Here is a 27259-nt window from a genome sequence, read left to right on the forward strand (position 1 = left end):
GCACAGGTGGACTTTTATTTTGAAAATTGCTAGTGGAGTGTTTCAGGAAGTTAAAAAGTGGAGATAATTTGGCTTTTTTTTTTTAGCAACCAACAGGTATTTTTGCTTTTATGAACGTTTAGTTAAACGTGCAGACATGGCTGTGGACTGGTTTGGTTATGGTTATGCGGCTCTAATAACGATAGGAGGTTTTGTTGGTTACGCTAAAGCAGGTAAGATCTCATTCATGCGACAAACTACTGTGTTTAGTATTCTGGTTTAGTTTTGGAGTAGCTAGTATATGTAAAACACGTTTAAAATATTTCAGAATGAAATATCGTGTAGATGTAGCCGAGCATAAAACTGAAATGTTTTTAGTTTTTGTCAACAGCCGACAAACTCACTTCGAAACTGTAATGCACTTAGTTACAGCGTATGCTGATACTTTTTGTTAACGCACCTTTAGCTCAACTTTACCGGAACTTCCTAATATGGTCAGATGTGTCATGTTCCCGCTTCCGGCTGCAGGTAGCGTTATCTCTCTGGTTGCTGGGCTGATGTTTGGCATTGCAGCATTTGTTGGTGCTTATCAGATGTCAAAGTATGACAAGGATATCTGGGTTTCACTGGGTAATTATTTTTTTTTTATTAATAAAGCTCATATATGACATTAATGGGATTTGTTTTTATATTTGTAGGCACATCTGGATCACTGACCGCTCTAATGGGAGTGAGATTTTTGAGTTCTTGGAAGATTATGCCAGCTGGACTCATGGCAGGGGCGAGGCAGGAATATTTTATTTTCTGCAGTTGGTTATTTATATATTATATATGAATTTTTATTTATTCCAATTTTTGTTGTTGTTCCATAAGACTTCCCAGATGTCCATAATGTTCACATACAGGCAAAAAAATCAATATTTATGTTAACTATGACATTAACATGGACAGATGCATTATTTTTGTTGTTGAATTATGTTTTGTTCTTTCTCTCTCTTGCAGTTTGTTGATGTTCCTGAGGATTGGTGTGAAAGTGCTACAGAATTCACAAAAGAAGAAAAGATGACAGCATTCAGAAACTGTACTTGCAGATCCTGAGGAGATACTGAAATAGTTTCATTAGAAATGTTATACGAGATGTATGAAAATGACAGTAAAATTCAATTTGGGGTCATATGGAAGTGCCTTCATAACTGAAGATGAACAAATGAAAGCATATAAATTATAATGTATTGCCTTTTTTGAGTTTCAGATGTGTTCATTTATGTGCATTTACTCATTACAGATCATGTTCACATTCTCCTCCATCTTGGGTAATTCATAACTCCTCTTAAATTATTTAGTAATAACAGGTACAGATCTATAACTTTCTTATATAAAAGTTTTATAACCAAAGACATTATTAATACAGCATATTGTGAGTCACAGACTGAGATGTATTTAATTCGACCTATAGAGGGCCCCAAAATCTTTTAATAAAACCAGTATTTTTAGACCGCACAAATGGCTGTTTTTTTTTAAAGCATATAAAGATGTATCATATTTGGCCAGTTTTTATTAAAACATATTTTCACCGAACAAATGACAAGAGTGTAACCACCGTCAAAGCTGTCACAATATATATAAAAAAAGACATAAATAAAACAGATTATTAAAGTACGTTTTACAAGAAAATACTGTCTTTTTTTAAAATCACATTTAATGTATTGCTTGCCGTTTCTTTGTCATTATCTGTGAAATTTACTTGCCGTTTTCTGAGTTTCTTGTTTTTTTTTTCCCCCAGTTAAATGTAAAATACTGTGTTGCGCTTTCTTATTTATTTTTTTCTTTAAAATGATGAAAATATTTCAAACACTGAAAATGATTAAGGAACGATTTTCACCGACAAATGAGTACATTTCACTAATAATAACAACAAAGAAACGGCAAGTAACATTGAATCAAACGTGTAATTTTTGCAGTAAAGACTGAAATCTTTTTTTCTTGTAAAACTGAAAAATCATTTTTACAGTAATGTGAAGGCGGTTTTTGATGCTTTTTTCAGTATTTTATAATACGATCAAACTTCACTTATTACAATCAGTGGTTTGCTTTTGTTATTATGCTGTTCCACACTCGGGATAGGCTACATCAGGTGTGCTCATTAAACGTCTCATTAGTGAGTCTGTAGGGTCCCAGGAGTATAAAGCAATCTCAATGCTCAAATAGTCTAGACTACGATCCATCCAGAACCCTCAACGGGGCTTTAGAAGCACAAATCACCCAATAAATGAGCAAAAAGGCACCTAGATGACCCCATATGTGTCCACTGGTTTTGTGTGGTTGGGCTTTTGGTTTCTTTACGGTAAGGTGGACCTGAGCACAGGCAGATGTCAGGTGATCCACCGACTATTGCGCGTAGGTTGGACTGTAAGAAAACACAAAATGACATTTTGTAAATACAAGAGCATCATTTTGGGATTACGCATTGCTGGGAAATGCACCGTGTGCTTATCAGCTCATGTGATGATGCGCTAAATCACTGGGAATAGAGCGTTTGTTGTGTATTTATGATCAAATATCAGCAGTGAGCGCCTGGCCACATCATGGGGCTGTGTTACAGTCTGCGTCCCCGCTTGTTTGGGGACCTCAGTGGATCCATTTCCAACTCGGAGTCAGATCACCAGCCTCCGGATCCCGGCATGATGATGATGCCGTCGTGCGTCCGGGGCTCCAGGCAGCGCGACGAGGACTCGGGGGGGAACAGCGGGAAGACATCATCCACCTCCCCTTTGGACGCCGGGGAGCTCCGCCGTGGCGACGCGGACAGAGCGCTCATCCAGAACGGAGGAGGAGGAAAGAGGAGGCTGCAGCTGCTCCAGACTCCCAGCAGCGCCCAGAAACAAAAGAACTGGGACAAACTGGTGGTGGAGGAGAAGGAGGCCGAGAAGGAGGCCAAGAAAGTCAGTAAGAACATTGACAGGGCCTTGAAGGAACTCAAACGGGAATATAAGCAGACGCATCGGCTGCTGCTCTTAGGTGGGTGATGCTGCCGTGCCTACTGTATGTTGGTTCTCTTCTTCTTCTTCTAATTATTATTGTCGTGTTATTGAAAATTAGTGGGCATTGACGTCATATAGCCGTGCTAAAATGTATGCTAGCATACTTGACAGATGAATATATTCTCAGTACATTCGTAACGACTCATCATAATACACTTGTAGAGATTAATTAATGATCATTTTAATGACCGATACCGATTATTTTAATGATTGCATTTTTATGTGTACTAATATGCTGGTTTTATTTCTGCTTTTGACACATAACTAAATAATTCTTAGACTACAACAATAAAAACATTATGAACTATGGATATTTTCATAAAAGTGAATAAAATAATAATTTTATTTTTGACTAAATCAATTACGAAAATGTGAAATGTTTCAAAACAATGAGATTTGAGGAGAAAAACTGAATGTGTAAAAATATCAGTCAATTAAAAACATAGTGTACATTATTAATAGTTTATTATTATGTTGTTATTTTATTATTTTTTTGGAGGTAGATTTGCCATTTGTTTTAATGCATCGCAATGCATTAAAAGTATAATAGGTGAATATGATAATGTATAATAACCGAGTTTACAATTATTTATTACAAAATATAAAAATATAATGCATTTATGTATTTCGAGGCATTAAAATACTTCTATAATAATACGTCTATATATGTTCAGGCTTCAAAAAAAAAAATGTAACCATACATTATTTTATGTTATCTATTTATATGTATTATTTGCCATCTTGGGCCTTTAAATAAAAGAAAAAATATAATTTTCAAAAGTATATTATTCTCCTTCCATAGACAATTAATGGATCTGGTGATGATGTAAGTGAGCAAGATATCAGAAAATAAAACTGAGCTCATAGTTTTTCAGCCAGGACATGATGCTTTGATAAGATACTAAGCCATAGTAAAAGAATCTATTACTTTGACCTCTGCGACGCTGATAACTCACACAAATATCCTGATAGTCTTTTAGTTTAATGCTGGAAACCAGCTAGACAACCTGCTGAACTACACACATGCATGTTTGATTTTAAACAACACACTATACAGAAACGTACTGAATAGTCTCATATTAAATACGAGTACCTAATTTGATTCTATACAGCTGTTTTAAATGCTGCAAGAGCATTTTCCTTTATCTAAAGATCAGTTTTCCAGATATGTCTTTAGTACTGGACTGTAAAGTTTGGTATGTTGCTAAGTGATGTCTGTGCTGATTGTATACTGAAACCATTTGTGTGGATGCGTGTTTCCAAAGGCATGAGTCATTAGGACTAAAGGTATTAGAATGACTGTCAATTGATTTCATTCATTTATTGTCCATTGCTACTGATAACATGATGAACTGGCTGACTTCTTAATCCACACTGGGAATTTACAGTTGTTCCATAATCTTTCATGCTGCTATATCAAAAGGCACTTGATATAAAGAAAGACAGTGGCCTTAAAGGAATGGTTTACACAAAAAATGAACATTTGCTGAAAAATAACTTAATCTTAGGCCATCCTAGATGTAGATGAGATTGCTTCTTCATGGGAGCAGATTTGGAGAAATTTACGTCACTTGCTCACCAACTGTATCCTCTGCAGTGAATGGGTGCCGTCAGAATAAGAGTCCAAACAGATGATAAAAACATCACAATAATCGAGAAGTAATGCACACAACTCCAGTCCATCAGTTAACATATTGTGAAGCGAAAAGCGGTGTGTTTATAAGAAACAAATGCATCAAGACTTTTTAATTTTAAACTGTTGCTTCTGCCGAAAATATTACGGACGCATATTTTAGGCAGAAGCAACAGTTTTCATTTTTGGGTGAACTGTTCCTCTACTCTGACCAAACTCAGAATCCAGCAATGATTTTGGAGCTATTAATAAAGAGAGAGCAAATTTGCACGGTTTACTGGCACATGGCTCAGTTGAACTCTGGCATAGTTGGCCAAAGACAAACACAGAATGGCATCTCAGATCTTTATGCATTCATATTTTTCTATTTTAATTTCATATATTTATTTTCTTGTATTAATCTAAGGAGGCCTGGTTTTACAGTAGTGTTACACTCTAAAAAATGCTGGGTTGTTTCAACCCAACTTTGGGTCAAATATGGACTAACCCAACCGTTGGGTTAAAAATTTAATGTAAAATTTAACCCAACGGTTGGGTTAGTCCATATTTGACCCAAAGTTGGGTTGAAACAACCCAGCATTTTTTAGAGTGTATGAAATTGAAATTACATAAAGGCTGATTAAACAACCTTGGCTGCAGATGTTGTCAGTTTTTAGAAATTGATTATAGAATTATAAAGAGAGAAGTCATCCATGATGTGGCTTATAAATTAACTTTAATGGAGGATCTCGCTGAGTTATCTTGAAGCTTTATGGTACAGTTATTTTTAGTTCAGAAGAATGATACATCCTTGGGAATGTCTTTGTACAAGTTGTACTGTAACTACTTAAATATGTGGCATATCAAGTAGTAGATAACACAGCACTAAAGCGAACATCATTTCCTTTTAATAGCGGTAACAGGTATTTTGGCTATTATTAAATAACATGTCTAGTAGCTTATATTTAATGAAAGCTCATAGCCTATTTTAAGTGACCTATATTAAAATATAGCACATGCTTTGTCTGTTGTAATGGATGCATCACGCGTTAATAGCCAAAAGGCATGTTTAGCTCCTTCCATAAGTGTTGAATAGTTTGATTATGGTTGTACCATGTAGGGAATCCTTTAGGGGCAAAACCAAGAGGTTGTCATGCTTCCACACAAGTTGGTATTGTTCCTTTCTGTAGCATTGCAATGTGAAGTGTATGTGGTCTGTAAACTGAACTTTGTCACCCTGTAAATAGGTTTGATCATTTACTGAACGTGTACTTTGGCTCTAGCGTGGCCCTAACTGCATATGGCTAGCTAATTGTAATGGTAGCATTATGCAATATGCTCTGTTGTTTTGAAAGATTTGAGCTTTAGGCCAGAAACATACATGTAGATTTCATCCTCGAGTAAATACAAGCATCAACGATTTTGCCAAAATCTCTTCCATCCAGTCTAACGCAGTGAAACAAATTGGTACCTATGGATATTCTGCAGAAATTGCAGTAGTTTTTGAATACTTGTTGGTTATGAGAGAAGTTCGAATGACATTGGTTTAACATATATCCATATAACGGTTTTTAAATGTTAATAGGGCTTAGATAAACTAATAAGGCTGTCTGGTATGAACTGTTTTGTTTTCTTGCTTGAAGACACTAATTCAGACCTTCAAACCTGAGCACAACTATCACACACAAATTATGAGATATTAAAAAAACAAATAAAACTTCTACAGAATGGTTTCTGTATGAACAATACTTCACATGATGCTGCAGCAATGTTGAAATATTGTTGGTCTGATTTAGTTGTTTTCCTGACCTAAAGTAGTTGGGCCTAAAGTATTTTTTTATATATTGTTATATATTAAATTTCTAAAATTGTATCTAATATAAAATCCCTAAACCACTAATGCTTCTGTTTTCTATACTGTTAATACCCATTTGAGCCACTAGGAAACATTTTCTTATATATTTTGATATAATTATTCTTATATATTTATATCTCAGTGCAAGAGTTGATGTGCTTGCAAAGATGCTTTTACATTTTTTTTCTTCATAATTTTAATACATGTTTAAATGTACTGTATTTGCAAGCATGGTGCATATTTCATGGTTTCCCACAGTTGCTTAATGGTTTAACAAAAGTCAGTTCACATGAATTTAAAAGCTTTTAATAGACGTTTTATGAGAAGTGAAAGTCATTTGTGTTCTTAAGTATAAAATAGGAGAACTGCAATTTTTAAAGAAGTCGCTTGTTGACATATATGATGATTTGATGAAATATTAAAGTCTGATAAGGTCAGACCAAAAAAAGGTTATGAATATTGACTGTTTCTAGGTCAACCAGGCTTTCTTGTTGAAGCCACTGTTGCTTTCTTTTATATTATTCATTTATGTGGTGAAACTCATCTAGTCGGTGGTGACCACTGGATTAAAAGGTGTTGTATAATAACTCAAAAATAATAATTGTAGCTAGTAAAAGTGAGAAAGTTGTCGTTTTAGCCAGACATCATAATTAAATTTCCTGTGTGCTAAAATAATCGGTATAATAACAGAACATAGCTCCCAGTTTAGTCAGTAGTCAGGTTGGCCTTAGAGGGAGAACTTTCAGTTTGTCAGGCTGAGAGACCCTAAACCGTTTAAGACCTGCAAAACCAGTTTAGACCGGTTTAAGATGGGTTTTTTTCCAGTATAAAACCGGACAGACTTTGAGACCCTGCCATACAGCTGCTACAATGACACATTCGCTACACTTTACACTGTATCATTCTTTACTCACGTTGTTACGTCGAAACGTTCGATTTACGATCTCGTTCGTTACAGTCAGCGATACTTTGTAACAGTTTTCCTGGTTCTTAACCGCCATTAGTGTGACGACAGAGGCAGTGCTGAGTTACAGACTACAGCAGAGATACAGGCAGAGAATATCACATAGCAAAATACAGAGAGGGCGACAGAACAGAAGAGAAGGGAAGAGCGCCTGGCAGGGGCTCACAGAGACACCCGGATCCAGATGCAGGTTCATATCCCACCTTACCGATCGATATGTGATCAGTTTCATCAATCCCGTCGCCTGAATGACGCCCGGGCTGCTTGAGACGTTGTAACAGGGAGGAGAAACAAAACCCTTCCCGGCGACCTTTTTTCTCTCTCTCTCTCTCTATTGTGGATCATTTTCTCTCTTTGGGATCGGAATTGGATTGATCGTTCATAAGGGCAGCTCGCAGATTGGCTTCCAGGGAGTAAGATGGGGTGTTTGGGGAGCAGTAAAACCGAAGACCAGCGCATCGACGAGAAAGCACAGCGAGAGGCCAACAAGAAAATAGAGAAACAGTTGCAAAAAGAGAGACAGGCTTATAAAGCCACACATCGACTGTTGTTGTTGGGTAAGAGGAGACTTGAGGCGTTATATCCGACATACGAGACCCATACGAGGCTGTGTTTTTTTGAAACGCACCGTGTTTGACAGCTCGATCTGGCATGTCGGATTGTACATATGAAGAACACACGCCGTGATATCTGAAGTACCTGAGAGACTTTGCATGTATTCACACGGCTGTGTTTGCTTTCCTAGGTGCTGGGGAATCGGGGAAAAGCACTATCGTGAAGCAGATGAGAATTCTTCACGTCAACGGGTTTAATGCGGAGTGAGTACCTGTTTACTGTACTGATGTCATATATGTGCATGGAAGGGCGTTATGTGAGTGCTGGGCCCTGTGTTCAGCCTCGGCATGGCGAAGGAAACCCTCATACATGCTGAAGCAGATAGTGATGTAGCACTACATGCTATCAGCTAGTGCCTCACTGCAACATCACTGTTATATGCTCGTACAGAATCTGTATGTAAGTAACACACGAGTGAGAAGTGACTGGAATCCTAGAATCGTAGACCAAATGTTCATCAAGCCTCTGGGTGTTAAAAGTTTCATGCGTGTTTCTTTAAAACAGTTTTTGCATCCTGATGGTAATAATTGTAATAGCATGTCTAAATGACACAACTTCGTTAGCAATTCTGTGTCCAGCTCCAAACTACTTATAAGCAAAAAGAAACATAAAAGTAGTTCATATGTCTTCTGAAGTCATATGATAGGTTTGCACCAGGAAGAGACTGAAATTCAAATCGTTGGTTACTTAAGGCCTTTCCGTTCACTTTAGCTCTCAAATTTCATTCTCAATTTCATGTCAAGTATGGTTGAGATACACAGGCATTTGGCTTTGGTGAGGCTTGGAATGTATAATATATAGTTTTTATGGTGTTTATTATTTTTTTTTAGCTAATTTTGAGCTGTCACTGTATGGAAAAGAGCTGAATGAAGATTCTCTGAAATATCTCATTTTGTGTTCCACAGAAAAAACTTTGGAATGACATGAGCGTGATTTTAATAATGACAAAATTGTAATTTAAAGGCACAATACGTGAGATTTTTTTATTAAAATATCCAAAAAACCACAAGAACCGTGTTATATATTTTGCGTACTTACATTATCCCAAATGTGTCGAAGAATGTTTAAATCCAGAGAAATAGCAATTTTAAATAGTGGCTCGTCCCTGGTCATTGCGTCGCCTGCCAATGTCGTCGTACACCCTCGATTTCCGGTTTTGTTTTGTAGAAAACATGAGAACACCAAAGACGCTTTAATATGTTATGCGTTTTATTAGACAGGTGACGACCGCACAGAGTAGCATTATAACAGAACTTTCAAATGTATCTAGTATGATAAAACAGCTCTGCTTTACCCCACATACGCACGACTGGAAGGGGCGGAAGCTCCGCTGTTTGGAGCCGTGTGTCACGCTCGTCTCTCTTTAGCAATTGCTTTAACGGCCTCGTTTCGCTTCGACGGCTTTCCGCCTCACCCTGCTTCATGCTACGATGTAGGGCTGTGCAAAAAATCGAATGCGATTTTCATGCGCATCTCGCAGGCGATTCATTGCCGATTTTGAACGCGATTTTGTGTAGCTTTGTTTGTTTTGTATACGCGCCCTCTAGCGGCGAAAACTTACATATTGTGCCTTTAACTATTCCTAGAATGAACCAGTAGTTGGAGATTTGAAATTCAGTCTTCAATTTTATTTTTACATTTTTCTGTCTTTTGACCAAATTTAAATGTTTTCCCATACAGGGAAAAGAAACAGAAGATTCAAGACATTCGCAAAAATGTGAAGGACGCCATCGTGGTGAGTGTGCCTGATTTAGTTTCTAAAAGTTGTTTTCTAGATCGTATCTCGGTCTCACAGCTCATAACTCTTTGGTTTTTATTTCTAGACCATAGTGTCTGCAATGAGCACTTTAATACCACCCGTCCCACTCGCTAATCCAGAGGACCAGTTTAGGATCGACTATATCAAAAGCATAGCACCGCTCTCTGACTTTGATTACACACAGGTAAGGAGCCTCATTTTTATAATTTACCCAGGATGTTTTGAATGGCATTTGAATTTGTGTAAATGTTCTGAGGTTTTTGAACCGCTTACCGAGAGGTTTTGTACGAGCATTTTGATTTATGAAAATACCAGTTTGCATGATCTTTTTTTAAATCACGTACTTGAGGTGAAACCCCTGCTACTAGCTGGAAGTTTGATTATGTTACTGACAAAAGTTACTTTGTGGGAATGCAGATACTGGCTGCTTTGTTGCTGTTTGAGTTTGTCATTTAAATGGATGGTAAATATTATAATTTTTAACAGTAAAGATGAAAAATGAGGTCTTAATTTTGTCAGCAGTTGGGATAAAGTTCTAGCATTTCTAGCAAACACCTAAAACTTTAAAAAATTTATTTATAGACATACTCCATTATCATGTAGATGTGTTTTCATTTAGTGTTTAGTGTATATTTATATATTTTGTATTTATATATTTATTTTAGGCAGTAGTTAAAATATTCTATTTTAAAATGTTTTTTTTTTCTTGAAACTATGCAATAATACAGTTAGCATGTTGCTGTGATAGCTTACGTTCTGTTTGTACTTTGTCATGCATTGTTGTTGCATCTGTGGTTTGCTAGCTCATTAGGTTATGTTTGTGAGGGATATTTTGGGTTCATATGTAGAATTTAATTTCTAGATTGACTAATCCAGGAGACCTTGACTAATCCACGGGACAGAGAAGGTTTTCACATTAAATGCATTTGCATCAATTACTTTAGTTGTCAGTCGACTGAGTGCAATTCAGGACAGATACACAAATATAGTCTTTTTGCACTTGTCAGCGAGTTTTGTGTTCCTTAAAGTAGCTGTGTGTTTTAGCCGCAGGTTGGCATAGGTTTACTGAACCTGATATTTGTGTCAGTCATTAGAAGACACCGAAGTCATGGAAAAATTGGCAGTGTTGTTTTCTCAGCCTTGCTTGTTTCAAGGTATCAAGTAATGACTTTGGAATTGGGTTGACCTGGGGAATTTTCAGTGAAATTTGTAGAATTCCATCTGATCTGGCTGAATCAAACTGAAACTGACACTAATTATATACTGTAGATGTTCTCACTCTGTCGTACTGATTCTGTCTTTTAGATTAGCATGTTTTCTGCTGTGCTTGAGTTTTGTTTTTAGCATTAAGCAGTGTGCGATGGGGTCAGTTATTTTTTTTTTATTCTTATTTTGTTGTGGTATTCTAGCACATTTAATGCCTTTTCAGAAAAGTTGTACGGTGATATGGCAGATGTCTTGACTTTTTGGTTGCACAAATGTTGGCTTTGTGTTTTCAGACAATGGAGATTTATAATTAGACCGTTTTAGACCACAGATCTCAGCTCCTGGATTTCTCTTTAATGAATTAATGGTACATGAATTCATCAATTTTCGAATGTTTGTACGGTTGGATTGAAAATACCGGAAAGTCCAGAAAATTCAGTTCTTATTTAGTGAGTAATTTGTAGTTTAGTCTTGGGTTCAACAGGTGATCGATGCAATATTGACTGCTAACATGTATTTTGTGTGTTATCTTAAAGGAATAATTCACCCAAAAATGAAAATTTGCTGAAAATGTATTCACCCTCAGGCCATTCAAGATGTAGATGAGTTTGTTTATTCATCATTTAGCATTGCATCACTTGCTCACCAATGGATCCTCTGCAGTGAATGGGTGCCGTCAGAATGAGAGTCCAAACAGCTGATAAAAACATCACAATAATCCACAAGTAATCCACACCACTCCAGTCCAGCATTTAACATCTCGAGAATGAAAAGCTGCATGTTTGTAATAAACAAATACATCAAGATGCGTTTAACTTCAAATCATTCCTTCCAGCTAAAATATGAGGCCTCTATCCATAATATTGCTTTCTTCAGGGAAAAAAGTTGTCTCAAATGAATCATAAGAGAAATGTGCACAGATCAAGCACCGTTTACAACAGTTCTAAACAAAAATATATCAGAATTTTGGCCAGAAGTTATGGTTTAAAAGAGTCGTGTGGATTACTGGATTATTTATTAGCTCATTCTGACGGCACCCATTCACTGCTGAGGATCCAGTGGTGAACAAGTGATGCAATCTTGGATATGTTCCACTTAGAGGAAAGGATGTACATTTTAGCTCTTGTACCTTAGGGTACCGTCCCAGTGACAGCTTTGTACCTTTTTTTAAAACTGTATTTTACAGCGGTTCAAGAAATATAAAATTTTTCCTAATAACATATGGTCATTAGTTCTAAAAAGTACATGTCTGTAACAGCTATTAAAGCTAAAAAAGAATTCATATTTCAGTACATTATGTAAAGTTGCAAACAAGTAGGAAAAGAAACTAGCTTTTGAATGCTTGCATGATGAGATGTGCTCGGAGCAGTGGCGGGCCGGTGTGATCAGTCAGTCTATTTCCAGAACAGCCAAAAGGCTTTTAACCTAAACACATTTTATGAATGTAGCTGCAAGTATTTAGTGGTATCAGTTCAAGAAATATGTCTTAAATGAAATGAAGAGGCAAAATGATTGCTAATGCTATTGACATTCAGTCATTTTGGCATGCATATGCTCTACATTTGTAAGAAATTGTTGTTTTAAAGATGTTTGTTGTTTCCACAGGAGTTTTTTGATCATGCGAAGAAGCTCTGGGATGATGAAGGCGTTAAGGCGTGCTATGAACGCTCCAACGAATATCAACTAATCGACTGTGCACATTAGTAAGTATAAGATTAATCGTACAGTTAACTTGGTGTCTATATTATGATGGCGACTTTTGGTTTTGCTTTGCTTATTGCTTAAGTTGCTGCTACCAAAAAGGTATTTTATTCAAGAAGTAGACGAAAGCTTAATGTCTTCCTCTGTTGATAGTTATGATAATAGCTTGGATGTTTGTTTGGACTGTTTAGTGGTTCTGTTTATTTGTATGGTGGTAGCCATTTTGAAAGCTGTTGTGGTCAGTCATTCGAGTTTACTGATGTTTTGAACAGAATAGCTTAATCGTGCGGTTGTTATAATGTGAATCTGAAGGGAATATGTTCAGTAAACATAGCGGGACCTGCATGGCCTATATATATATATATATATAATATTTTTTTACAGAAGCTCATCAAGGCTGCAATTATTTGATCAAAAATACATTAAAAACAGCAATACTGTGAAATATTATTACAATACAAAATTATATATTATAAAATTCTATTTTAATATATTTTAAAATTCCTGTGATGAAAAGCTAAATTTTCAGCATCACTACTCCAGTCTTCAGTGTCACATGATCCTTCAGAAATCATTCTAATATGCTGTTTTGCTGCTTATTATGCTGAAAACAGTTGTGCTGCCTAATATTTTTATGGAAAATGTGATGCATTGTTTTCAAGATTCTTTAATTAAAAGAAGGTTCAAAAGAACATCATTTAATTACAATCTAAATCTTTTGTAACATTATGAAAGTATTTATTGTCCGTTTTGATACATTTAATGCATCCTTGCTGAATAAAAGTATTAATTCCTTTAATAAAAATGTACTAATATCAGACTTTCGAGCGGTAATGTAGGTGTTTATTGTGACATCGATTTGGATTAATTATCCAACAACTGACTAGTTCATTATTAAGGCAGACTAGTTTTAAAAAACCTTTGTTTGAAGCCACTGTGCTTCAGATGTTTGACGGTGTGCACTGTAAAACCTTCTCGGAAAAGTTGTGTCTGTAAATCGGGGTCAGGTAAACCTGAAACCAGTTCAGGCAACCGAGCAACTAGTCTGTTTTGAAAATATGTAGTTTTGCACATCCCTAGAAGGAACGTGCCTGATCAGGCTCAGATGAACGCGAAACCAACCTGTTTATTCAGGGCTTCCTTAAGACATTCAGGCAGCCCACTTCAAACATGATATATATATATATATATATATATAAGAAAGAGATTGTAGATTGTTTTTACGTCCACTGGTGGCACTTTTAGGCCAGTGCTGGTGTTTCTCCTGTGTAACAGTGGCTGTGTGTCAGGTATGAAAGCATGAGGAGGATGGTCAGGTCATGGGAGTTGGTCAGCCGCTTGGTAGGACACAGATAGCATCACCAGCTAGTGCAGTGCCTGACACATAATGGCGACTGTTGTCTCAGTCAGAAAAGGCCCGGAGATGCTCGGAGGATCATACAGACACCCAGATGCTCTCAATACAGGCTTGTTCTTTGTGGCAATACTGAGAATTCCTCTGTTATACAACTTCAAATCAGTGTCTGCTCAGATGTGTTTGCTGTGATCCAGGTCGATCCAGGGGTGGATGGTCTTAGAAATCAGATAAATCTAATTGCATCCAGTTTGTTGTTGTTGTTTTTTTTTTGGAAGTTATAGAAGAAAATGTTAGTGGTGTTTCAACTCGCCCTCATGTGATTTTTAGGTAGGGCTGCACAGTTAACCGGAATAAAACCGAAATTGCAATATGACTCAAAAGGGTTAAAGGTTATGATTTACTGAAGTATCTCAGAGATGATTCGCAGGAAATACTGCTCCATACAAACTCCATTTTTGCATCTGCTCTGAGTTTAGGTCACTTTAATGTGCATTGGGAACACAAACATGCGCCAATTATCTTCCCGTACTAGTAATCATAAGCGTTCAACAAAAGAGAAGCTTTAAGGGCTTTCTGCTCTTTACCGTCAAAATAAAAGTTTTGGTTTAACTGCTGAAAATTAAGAAATTAAGATGTAAATATTGTTAGGGTGAGGAAAGGCAAGGCAAGTTTATTTATATAGCACATTTCATACACAATGGTAATTCAAAGTGCTTTACATAAAAGGAAATAAAATAATCATAAAAAAATAATCACAACAATAAAACAAGGAATTTTAAAACTTTTAAAATGATTTAAAGTTAGGGTTAGGTTATTTTTTGATGAAAAAATCTGTAATTTTTTGTAATGTTAATTTAGTAAGTTGTCATGTAAAATACAATTATTAAGTTTCTTAAATTTTAGATGTTTATTTTACAATGAAAGATTACAATAGTAACATTTTTTATTTTGTCTTTATTTTGTCATTATGATATTTTTATTTAGTAATGTTATTTAAAATAAAAAATATGAATGAAAATATTAATAAAAATAAAAACGATTATTTACATTTAAATGAATATTTAAATTTATTATATTGATATATAATCACAACATTTTGGTCAAATTGTGCAGCCACATAAAAGCACAGCAAATGTGGAATATTTATTTATTTATTTTTTTAAATCAGAAAAATCGATAGATTTTTGCAGAGCTTTGCAGTTGTTTGAGGTGTTTTGAGTAGTTTAAAGTGTGTTTCTGTGCAGTTGCTATTTGCCCGAGTGTTCTGATTGGTTGCTTGCTGAACTGGATTGAGAGAATTCACCCTCCAGTCTATGATTTCTAGGTATTTCTTGTGTATGTCCTTCAGTGTAAGTCAGTGTAAGATTTTTGCACCTGTATTTTGTCTTCCTAAGTGTTAATTAAATTCCTGGAAAAGTAATAGCACACCTCTCCTCAACAAACCACACAATTGGAGGTCATTCGTACAGCACTAATGTTGCAGGACAAGTTATGTGCTAAAGTTTAATACTTGGGGTTAAAGGTTTGTTCAGAACACTAACCCTAAGCATGAGCAATAATAATAGTTATGCCGGCTTTAGCAAACACCAGTAATCCAGTAATTATATCTCAGTATTATTTAGACTTTTGACAATGTTATACACATTTACTATTTATTCTATACATTTAAATTTACTCTAAAATGACTAAAAGTACAGCCTTAGGAAAAAAACAACAATAAAATGTAGTTAAAAATAATAAAGGCATGTTTTCCACACTATTTCACTAAACGAACAAAATAATGATATTTAGGGATGTCTATTTATATAGTAATAATAAAATTTATAAACAATATCTATTTTTTTACTAGACTCCACACTATTTCACTAAACGAACAAAATAATGATATTTAGGGATGTCTATTTATGTAGTAATAATAAAATTTATAAACAATATCTATTTTTTTACTAGACCATTTTTAAAGCTTGTAACATGCCATGCAGTGTTCAGACTAAAGCTCTACAAATTTTTCCAAATCATTTGCAGTTTCTTTTAACAAAAAACACAATGTTATATCTAAATATGTGAGTATTTGTAACTTTGACAATTATGAATTCATAAAAAATGCTTTTGCTGTATAATAATGACATTTTACTCATTACCGATTTGTTTATCATTTTCCAATGAATTCAAATTAAACTAAAAGCTACATTGTTTAATGTTACAGAAAGTATACATTTCATACATTATAATTGCAAACAGTTGCATTCTTAAATAATTTTTTCTTTTATATTTACATTTATTTATGCATTTAAGATTTTCATTTTTAAAGTGAAATCAGGCATCAAAACATAACATAAAAAAGATGGAAAACTGTTTTTTTGTTTGTTTTATTTTATGTAAACATACCTGATATTTACTTTTTTTTTAAACAGACCTGACATTACTGAGACTAAATATCGTCTTAGAAATGTATAAAATTGTGTGTGTGTGTATGTGTATATATATATGTATATATGCGTAATATGTGTGTGTTCTGTGTATATTTATTATGTATATATAAATACACACACATACAGTATATATTTTAAAGAGATTGTGGTTGGGCTGTCTGTCCCCCTCCTCCCTCCGCCAGCGCTTATGTAAAGGAACAGCGCAGCCGGGGCAAGCAGGAGCTATTTATAGCGCAGCACTGCAGAGCACTCACTGGTGGAGGGCGTCACGTGTGTGTGCGCGCCGCCGAATCAAAGGGAGTATCCCGGCAATGCGCGTAAACAAAGGAAGGTCAGAAAGAGAAGGTGAGGCGCAGAAAGAGCCCGTGTGTGTGTGTGTGTGTGTGTGGTTATACATATCAGACCCTCATAAGTGCTTAGAGGGAATAAACATTCACTGATGTACAGCGGCGCTCTCTCTCTCTTCCTCTCGCCCTTCTTTTTTCTGCCTTTTCTTACATAGATACACAAACAAACATGCACACGTGCAGTTGATAAAAATAGCAACAGATTATGAATTCCATTTTAAGCATTTGGGGTTTCTGTTTGGAGATTTTGCCAGCATTTCGCTAAAAATCGAATGGCACAACTGCGCAAAGCTATGAAAACCAATAGTGATTATTAAACCATCATGCTATTATATTAATTACAGCTTTTTAATGATTTACAACAGGCATACAGATATCTTGTGGCAAGTATGTTACCTCAACATATGTACACTGTAAATAAAACAAAGATGATTTAAGTACTTTACAATAAGGTGTCACTTGTTAGCATTAGTTAATGTATTAACTAACATGAATGAACAATGAACAATACATTTATTACTCTATTATTAATCTTTTTTGAATGTTAGTTAATGAAATACTGTTGCTCGTTGTTTGTTCATGTTAGTTCACAGAGCATTAACCACTGTTAACAAACACAACTTGCTATTTTAATAATGCATTAGTAAATGCTGAAATTAATACGAACTAAGATTATTAAATGCTAATGAAGTATTGTTCATTCTTAATTCATGTTAACTATTGTAGTTAACTAATGTTAACTAATGAACCTTATTGTAAAGTGTTAACCAGTATGCTTTACAAGAAAATATGATTTTAAGAAAATTAGTCTTTCTACTTACAATTTCACATTTAATAAGGTGTTGTTTGTTGATTCTTTGCAATTATTTGTGATATTTACTAGCAATTTATGATTAAAAAGTATTTCTACACCTAATTTTTCTCAGTGTAGGTTACTTTGAGTTTAAGGTCTATAATAAGGTTGGGATGCACCGAAATGAAAATTCTTAGCCGAAACCGAACAAAATAAAACATTGGGCCGAAGCCCGAACACTGTTTTCCGTGTTTTTTCCCCCCATGTATTTTGCCAATTTTTTTCACCATTGCATATTTTTTTTATATATATATAAATTTTCTTCTTCTTCTGGAAAACAATGCCAAGATCGGACTAATTAATTAAATTCTTAAGACTAAATTCTTTAAATTCTTTAATATATGTATATATATATATATATATGGATTTTTTATTTATTTATTTTTCTTCTTTGCCAAGATCGGACTAATTACTGATTTGTTTACAATTTTCAATTAATTAAATTCTTAAGACTACATTCTTTAATGTTACAAAGAATGTAAAATAATTTAAGAATGCAAATTATGATCATTTGCATTCTTAAATAATTTTTTTATGTATTTACATTTATGCACTTGATAGATGCAACGCTTTACAATTTTTTAGTTCATGCATTTTCATGATCATGCATCGCTAGCACCTACAGGAATTTATAATAGTTCATTAATAGTTCAGGCTTTCCATGAATGTGCAATTAAATCGTTGCAACAAGTGAAAATGCAATACTCTAATATTATGTGTGCATGCTTGGGCATTAAACCGAAACTTGATCCTGGGCCTAAACGAGACCCTGTGATCTGACCCGACCAGTACTGTCAAATTTGCCTTTTTTAGTTTCATTTTGTGTCTGTAGACCCAGATGCACGCATTCTCACAGCTCAGACTCGAAAATGCAGAGTGTGTGAGTGTATGCAGAATGAGTTACATTAAATTAAAAATAAACATTTATAATATTATTTTCAAGAATTACAAGAATGCAGACTAGAAATTTGAGAAGTCTTAGACATTTGCAACTTTAAAAGTTTTGTGGATTAGAAGAGGTTCTGTATATAACAATGCAAGTTCCAAATAGCTTTCTCAATCTAATTCAGTGGTGTAAGAAACCTAGCACCCATACCCGCAGCTGTAGAGCCGTTGCACTCAATAGGACACGTGAAACGTGTTCAAACATTCCCATATTGTTTAATGTGAACTGGATTTACTGGTTTTGGAATAGCTCCAGGTACAATTTCCCTGTTTTCTGGTCTAGAATCCACTTTGTGTTCCTAAACAACGTTTAAAGCTGGACTTGATTATCTTATCTTATCTTATCTTATCTTATCTTATCTTATCTTATCTTATCTGTGGTACTGAACATTTATCTTATCTTATCTTATCTTATCTTATCTTATCTTATCTTATCTTATCTTATCTTATCTTATCTTATCTTATCTTATCTTATCTTATCTTATCTTATCTTATCTTATCTTATCTTATCTACTGAACATTCTCCAGACTCTGAAAAACCACTGAAAAACTCTGATAAATCGGATTAACAGTGTGAGAGATGTTATTTTCAGCATAAGAGCAACCAAGAGAGATTAAATAAAAAAAAATGTAAATAAACACACACAACTTCAAAAGAACTATTGTAAAATGGATTACTTTATCTCTGATATCTAATTGGTTAAGCCAGGCTTATATGTATGTATGCATTTGTGTGTGAATGTTTTTATATATTTAAGTCTGGCAAATATATATATATATATATATATATATATATATAGTATTTCTAGAGTGACCAAAAGCAATTCCTGTTATATAAAATTATTATATAAAATAACTGTATTCTAACTATATTAAATTTTGTTATAATATACTATAATGGCTAAACAAATACAAAAATAAACACAAGTTCAAAACTACTATAATAAAACTGATAATTTTATCTTTGAAAAATGTACATTCACATGAATATATACACACACTTTAATTGAAATTCATTTGATAAAAGTTCCTTTTAAAAATTGATTAAAAATGAATCAATATACTTTTATTGTATATGTTTTTACAGTATTATGAATTTGATATTTAATATATCAAATTATAAAATAAATATATAATAATTTGTTTTTGTTTGTATGTGTAATTATATATTTGTTTTATACTTTTAAACAAATAAAATGTCAAAAGATGACAAAGATCAAAGTATCTTGCTTAGTTCTTTATGCAATCTTATCCAAAAATTAGTTTGTTTAGTCACGTGCCATTTTTAGTTTTGATCGAGAGCTAGTCTGTGTTTTACAGTATATTTAGTTCTGCCTAAATCCACCTGTGGAATTTGTTTGGATTGTTCTTCTTCGACCTTTGTGTCAACACTGATCCTGTATACAACGTTCTGTACGTGCAAAACAGCACAAGACGGAGGTGGGGACTCGCCGTGCACATCTTGTCAATACTGTATGTATCCTTGATGACAGATAGTCACACAAACACCTCCTCAGCTCGCCTGATGCTGCTGAAGAGCTCTTTTTGTAGTCATGAGATGCATAGTCACTGTCTTTTTAGAGTGCTCACAGTAAAATAAAAATAGTTTCGGTTGATTCTCAGGAGGAGGACTTAATGAGGTTTACTACAGCCAAACAGACATCTGCCCTCTTGAGGTGAACGTTGGAAATACATGGGCATGTTTGGTGGAGTGTACATACAGTATATAGGGATGCATGGGTTTTATTTACACGTTGCACGTTGATACTGAAGAAGCGTCTGCAGCTGACAGGTCATTCAGTGTGTTTATTATGAGTGGCGATCTAGTGCTGGAATTTGTGGTTTGTAATGTTTTACTGAGCAGTTTTGGAGGCTGTTATCAGTTTTTAAAAGCAACAGTGAGTTCGCAGACAGTGTTCTTGTTCCACCCTGTTGTTTTCCATATATCGCTGTCTGTTCTAATGAAACCACAAAACAAAACGTAAAGAAATGTCACCAATTTTTTTTTAAATGATGATGAAAGCAGTCAGTGTCACCCTAGATTTAATTTGTAATATTAAAGATTATATAATCATGTAAATATGAGAGACTTTTATTAGATGATCACTAATTGGCATTAAATACTTAATGGTAAATATTTAATATATTTAATTCCACTGAATATAATTTTGTATTGTTTTTTTTTTTCTGTGGTCTGTGGCATGTATTAAACCCAGAGTATTATTTTAAATATTTTTGAAAGTCTCTCTCTCATGCTCACCAAAACCTTTATTTTTTTTCAAATCCGAAATAAATGAAAAACAGTAATATTGTGAAATATTATTGCAATTCAAAATAGTAAAAATATTTTCAAATAATATTGATAATAATTATTATGTTATAATATAATTATTGTTTTTATTAAATTGTTTTTTGTTTTTAATTTTTGAAAAGATTGTTATTAAATGAATACATTATTTCATTAAATTATTATTATTATTAAAATATAAAAAAAAAAATGTTTTCAAATATGATCTATTTTAACTCATTTTAAAATGTAATTTATTCCTGTGATCAAAGCTGAATTTTCAGCACCATCACTCCAGTCTCCAGTGTCACATTATCCTTCAGAAATCATTCTGATATACTGATTTGCTGCTCGAGAAACATTTCATTATCAGTGATGAAAACAGTTGTGCTGCTTCATATTTTTGTGGAAGCCATGAGTCATTTTTATTTTCAAGATTCTTTGATGAACCGAAAGTTCAAAAGAACAGCATGTATTTGAAATGGAAATCTTTTGTAACATTTTTGTAACACGTCTTTGTTGAATAAAAGTATTCTTTCATATATATTATGACTAGACTATAATATGTTAAAAGTAATGACCTGATAATTAGTACATTATACTTTATCTGCATTTTCACATCTAAACAAAATGCTTCAATATCACACAAAGATGAAAAGCAAGAGTGGAGTTTTTTTTTTTTTTTGGCAATGTCGTTGCAGATTGTCTTGTTGTCACAAGCTTGTGGGATGAGTCTATATTTGTCTGCGTTAGTGCTGATGGCACTAATCACATGATGGTCACAGAGTGTTGGGCTAATATTCTGCCTTTCTGCAGGGAAGTAAGAGAAAGATATGGGCTTGTTATCTAACATACTTCAGCTGTGTACTTGCTGTAGGCAATGCTTTCAGGGGTTCAGTTCTCTCAGTTCAGGTCCAATGAGGAGATCAGGTCCTGTGAATATATTTGATACAGCAACAGGTATATCTAGACCTTGTCGGTTCTTCGTTGATAGTTTCTGCCATTTTAATGATGAAAGTACCAAAGTCACACTTGAGACACAATGAACAGTGTTTTTGAAGGTGAATTTTAGCTGAAAGTTCCTTGGTGTTTGTATGTCGTGTTTTTTTGTCTTTTGAAAGAAATACTTTGATTCAGTAAGGATGCATTAAATTGATCAAAGGTGACAATAAATACTTATACATTGTTGCAAATAATGTTTATTCCATGAATTTTATATTCATCAAGGAATCCTAAATGTAGCCTTGGTAAATGTAAGAGACAATTTACCGAACTATTGAACAGTATTGTAATGACATATATAGTACAATTATATATTGTCCAAAACATAAATACTGTAGTTTGGTCATGAATAAAATAAACCCCTAAATGTGTAAAATGATTAGCTTTTTCTTCATGCTTTTCTTCATTTGTGTCTTTCCAGCTTTCTTGACCGGATTGATGCAGTAAGACAAAGCGACTATACTCCAACAGACCAGGTACTTTTTCAGCTTTTTCTAGATGAGAAACTGCATGCGAGACGGCTAGTTTCCAGAAATGAACACACTTTTTCTCAATCTTCCTTCTTTCAGGACTTGCTTCGCTGCAGAGTGTTAACATCAGGGATTTTTGAGACGCGATTTCAGGTGGACAAAGTCAACTTTCAGTGAGTCCACTTCTGAGAAACGTATTAAAAGCTTGTGCAGTGGATATTACCGCACATCATGTCTTCATATGTCCACTAGAGGGACACATTTCTCATCCTACAACCTCGTGTCTGTGTTCTTCTCTTTCAGTATGTTTGACGTGGGAGGTCAGAGAGACGAAAGGAAAAAGTGGATTCAGTGTTTTAATGGTAAACTTGAGTGTGTGTGAATGAACGCTTGTGAGACGCATGCATGTTAAATAAGTTTGGTCTTCAACAATTTCATTTTATATACTGTCATGTTATATATATTCTGTCATGATTTATTCACCCTCATGTTGTTCCAAACCTGTGTGAGTTTCTTTCTTATGTTGAGCACAAAAGAAGGTATTTTGAAGAATGTTGGTAACCAGAGAGTTGACGGTAGCCATTGACTTCCATAATATTCTTTCTGTACTCTAGCTACCGTCAACCGTTGTTCAAAATACCTTTTTTTTGTGAGTAAGAAAGAAACAATGACAGGCTTAGAACGATTTTAGGGTGAAAAAAATAACAGATTTTTCATTTTTTTGGATGAACTATCTCTTTATACATTTAAACATCAGAAAATAATAAAACACCTGCTGATCACACATGTGGTGCTGATTTGCAGACGTCACAGCGATCATCTTTGTGGTAGCGAGCAGCAGCTATAACATGGTCTTAAGGGAAGACAACAACACGAACAGGCTACGGGAAGCACTTGCTCTTTTTCGCAGTATCTGGAACAACAGGTGATGCCTTTGTTTTCTTATTCGTAATGTATAACTTGCTTATAAGTGTAAGTGCAGGCTTTACTGACCCCCGTCTCTGTGTGTCTCTTTATTTCTTCTTTTCACAGATGGTTACGGACCATTTCTGTCATATTGTTCCTAAACAAACAAGACATGCTGGCAGAGAAAGGATTAGCTGGGAAATCCAAAATTGAAGATTATTTCCCTGAATATACTTCTTACACCTTACCTGATAAAGGTTAGACTTTTCACCCACTGATCAAAACCCAGTAGTTCTCAAATACTGTAGTACTAAAGTTTTAGTTGTTAGTTGGCAAATAATGGACATGATCCATTTTTTGGTTAAAGGAAATATGAAAATACTGTCATGAAAAGGTGCACAAGCTCAATAAATGTATCAATCATAAAAGTAGTCCATATGACTTGTGCACTATATTTGTGTGAGTTGAACTGGAGATTCAGATCTGTCAAATTCAAAATCATTTGGTATTGTGAACTGGATTCATGTGCAGGTCAGTGTCAGCTTCTTTGTATGTTCATCTGTCGAGTCTTTTTTTCTATCTTTCAGTAACTCCTGAACCCGGTGAAGACCCCAGAGTGACGAGAGCCAAGTATTTCATTCGTGACGAGTTTTTGGTTAGTATTTTCATTTTGTAATACACCGATGAAACACTGCAACTATTGCAGTCAGATTTTAGACTGTTGTGATTTTCCCTTTCTATTATGATGGGCAGTTTGTAGACGACTAGATATTGACCAATGTTTGATTTTGCCAACATTTTTGACCAATATTTACTCTTTCTATTTAAATAAGTAAACCAATAATTGGCGCCATCCTGTGGCTCTCTAAAGAATAAATATTTGCCATGTACTTTCATTTTCAGCAATCATTTTTTAGTGTATATATTATATGTATGAGAACACAGGGTTAAATTGTTCAATTATTGAAATATTTAAGATTTATTAATCACAATGATTACACTAGTTACAGTATATATTTAGTTTTAAGTAAAATCAGCAAAGACAGTGCAAAAGAAAGATTGTTGTCTTGCCATTATTTCATGTACCTTTTTAACTCCTTACACTCAATTCAGACTTTAAAGTCTCACTAAATATAATTTCGCTGGAGATTCGTCGGAATATTGGCTGGTTGTTTTCTTCAAGACACTAATTTAAATCTTGTTTAGCCTTTTAAAAAAGCATTTTTTTCCACTTCTGTCTGAAGTGTTAAGTTCATAGCACATTTCCAGAAGAATCCATTTAAGATATATATATATTTAGTTTCTTAAATTTTAACTACAAAAAATAGGTGATTAATCATGAAAAACTGGTTGTAATCATTTGAAATCCCTAATTTTCACCCTGTCTTTTCGCAGCGGATCAGTACAGAAAGCGGAGATGGCCGTCACTACTGTTACCCCCATTTCACATGTGCAGTGGACACGGAAAACATCCGCCGGGTCTTCAACGACTGCCGAGACATCATCCAGAGAATGCACCTGCGGCAGTACGAACTCTTGTGATCTCACTTCAGCTCTTTACAAACGTGTCTCCAAACTCCCCCTGCCCTCATAACTCACGAGGCCAAAACCGCAGACGAATATACTACTGACGTTTGGCACACCACCCTTCGGTTTTTAGGTGTTTTATTTTAACTCATGATTCGGAGCGGAGAGGCTCGCTGGATTTTTCCCCCCACGTTTTTATTCGAATCGCCTTTATTTTTGCCATTCCATGAAGCCTCTGGCTACCTCCTTATTTTTTATTCAAATAAAAAATGATATCGTCGTGTGTATATATATATATATATGTATACGTGCTGGCGCCTGGCAGATTATGAAGATCGCATCACCTTGTGACCTCCAGGAGTCCTAGTCTCGCACCCCGAACCTTGATCTTCTGGCCTACAGGGCTCTCTGCTGCTCTTTCTGTTTCCGAACACTGAAGATCGCCCGCGGACTGAGGCGGGGACGGGGAGGCGGGCCGGGGGTTGTCGAACACTGGGCAAGCGAAGTGAAGTAATGCACTTTTCCATCAGGTTTTGACTGACGGTTTTCTTTACGAAGATGGACACACAATGTAGCATCAAATCATGAATTCATGTCCCACTTAAGGCTGCGGACAGGTCAGAGAATGGCGGGGATGACCACGCCCCTTTTTATGTGAAAGAGGCGGAGCCTTTGAAACAAGGAGGAGGGGCTCTGTGAAGAGGTGGAGCCTCTGAAATGAGGAAGAGGAGGGGCTATGGGAACATTGCTAAGGCCTCGGTTTGGTTTTGGGAACATGACGGCGAAACATCCTCGAAAAGAAACGCCCCATTTCTAATTTTAGTTTCTTAACTTGTACAGACTGTGCAAAGGTGATTTTTTTTTTTCCCCTTTCATGTACAGACTATAAAATGTTATATTATTTTGTACAACTTTATTGAAAGAGAGTAAAAAATCTACTTGTAGATCTTTGTGCCTTGATTATGGCTGTACCTGTAAATGAAGCTGATACATATGTTTTTGACTGCGCTGTACAGCTTGATGTCACCCCTGTCGGCAGAAGGGACTGTGGATGGGGACCTACTCTGTAGAGTTTAGTTTCTTTTTTTCAGTTATTTGTTTGTTTTTCTGCTTTGTTTATATAAAAAGAGAAAAAGTTCTTTATTAAAAAAAAAATAAATATAGGAAAGAAAAATCTTAACCTGTATACATTATGCAAATTGACCCCCTTACCTGCGGTTATGATCGGACGAAACAGCGCCATGCCTTTCTTTCTCGTTTTGCGTTTTGTTTTCCGTTTCATTTCAATTCTCAGCTTTAAAAACAGAAAAATTGAAAGAAAAAAAAAAAGTTGGAAGTGTCCAAAATCACAACCTGGTGTTGTTTTCAAAGACCTTTTTGGATATGAAGTATGTTTGAGATATATATCCACGTTTGTGTCTGTGAGTGCGTGTGTGTTCACGTACAGGAGACAAACATTGAGCCACAGACGCATGACATTTGTATGTGTTTTGTGAGAGTGTGTGTGCAAGAGTGCATTGTGTGCACTCTTTTATAAATGTGCGTACATGTAAATTTATAGGTCTATATAAATATATATGTACAATTCTACATGTTTAATTATGTGTGTTGGCGTATACATACTTTAGTATGTATACAGTGAAGATGTGTACTTACACACATAGGTAAGCATGTCTAGAGTGAAATGAATAAATGAGAGTGCAATATTAAAAGCAACTGTGCGTGTCCGACGATTTTCACCATACTCCATACAAACTGAAAGTTTTTTTTTTTTTTACTATCATTTCTTTAATATCAATGTTATGTGATATCAGTTTATAATTGGACAGAAGTCTGATTTATAATACACACACCCAAATATACTCTTATTTTGTAAAGCAGAACTTCAAGACGTACATTTTTATATTTATTCAAGTTTTTTTTTTCTTTTATCTGCTGAACACCCTTGGCAGTCCTAATTTATTTTGCTTTTACCAAAACTTTTCAAACCATGTGATCCACAAAACAATACAAATTATGTTACACATGCAAATTTGTGTTTGTATTTAAAGTTCAAACACATTTAATATATATATATATATATATATATATATATATATATATTTGTATTACTCTTTACTCCAGTAAATCGCAAATCTTTTTAAATCTGTAAATACTATGTGCTTAAAGTCATGTTGCACAAGAAATACTTTTTAAAATAAATCTTCTAAAGTCATTAAATAGATTTTGTGTTATGGTTCTTAAGTCTTAAGATCTCCCACAGCTATTCCTTTGTCAGTCTACAAAACCCCATACATTCACATTGCAACACTAAAATGCTGACCACATTGAATAGTCTTCAGTGCAGGATGACATATTCAAGATTTCTGATACATTAACATAGACCTCAGATTCAACAAGC

At 34.7% G+C, this 27259-nt stretch overlaps 2 protein-coding genes across 4 annotated transcripts; both read left to right on the forward strand.

Annotated features, from left to right (window-relative positions):
* The first annotated feature begins 50 nt into the window (after positions 1-50).
* On the forward strand, positions 51-24626 carry tmem14cb (transmembrane protein 14Cb). Of its 2 annotated transcripts, XR_001631764.1 has the most exons (6): positions 51-212; positions 508-609; positions 678-765; positions 982-1092; positions 20452-20458; positions 24616-24626. XR_001631764.1 is itself a non-coding variant. In XM_016458795.1 (4 exons), the coding sequence occupies exons 1-4, from the start codon at positions 137-139 to the stop codon at positions 1043-1045; spliced, it is 330 nt and encodes a 109-aa protein (XP_016314281.1). In that variant the 5' UTR covers positions 51-136; the 3' UTR covers positions 1046-1591. The 2 variants fall into 2 exon arrangements, 1 of the variants encoding a protein (XP_016314281.1); XM_016458795.1 differs by lacking the exons at positions 20452-20458; positions 24616-24626 and having other exon boundaries at positions 982-1591.
* gnal2 (guanine nucleotide binding protein (G protein), alpha activating activity polypeptide, olfactory type 2) lies at positions 2357-26177 on the forward strand. Of its 2 annotated transcripts, none has more exons than XM_016458776.1 (12): positions 2357-2997; positions 8197-8269; positions 9747-9801; positions 9890-10009; positions 12637-12734; positions 22377-22431; positions 22525-22598; positions 22729-22787; positions 23230-23350; positions 23458-23588; positions 23919-23986; positions 24727-26177. In XM_016458776.1, exons 1-12 carry the CDS (start codon positions 2565-2567, stop codon positions 24871-24873), a joined length of 1434 nt encoding a protein of 477 aa, XP_016314262.1. In that variant the 5' UTR covers positions 2357-2564; the 3' UTR covers positions 24874-26177. The 2 variants fall into 2 exon arrangements, with proteins under 2 accessions (XP_016314262.1, XP_016314263.1); XM_016458777.1 differs by lacking the exon at positions 2357-2997 and adding an exon at positions 7365-8008.
* The last annotated feature ends 1082 nt before the right edge of the window (positions 26178-27259 follow it).

This window comes from Sinocyclocheilus anshuiensis, unplaced genomic scaffold (genome assembly GCF_001515605.1).
Source record: "Sinocyclocheilus anshuiensis isolate Anshui unplaced genomic scaffold, SAMN03320099.WGS_v1.1 scaffold415, whole genome shotgun sequence".
Taxonomy (NCBI): domain Eukaryota; kingdom Metazoa; phylum Chordata; class Actinopteri; order Cypriniformes; family Cyprinidae; genus Sinocyclocheilus; species Sinocyclocheilus anshuiensis.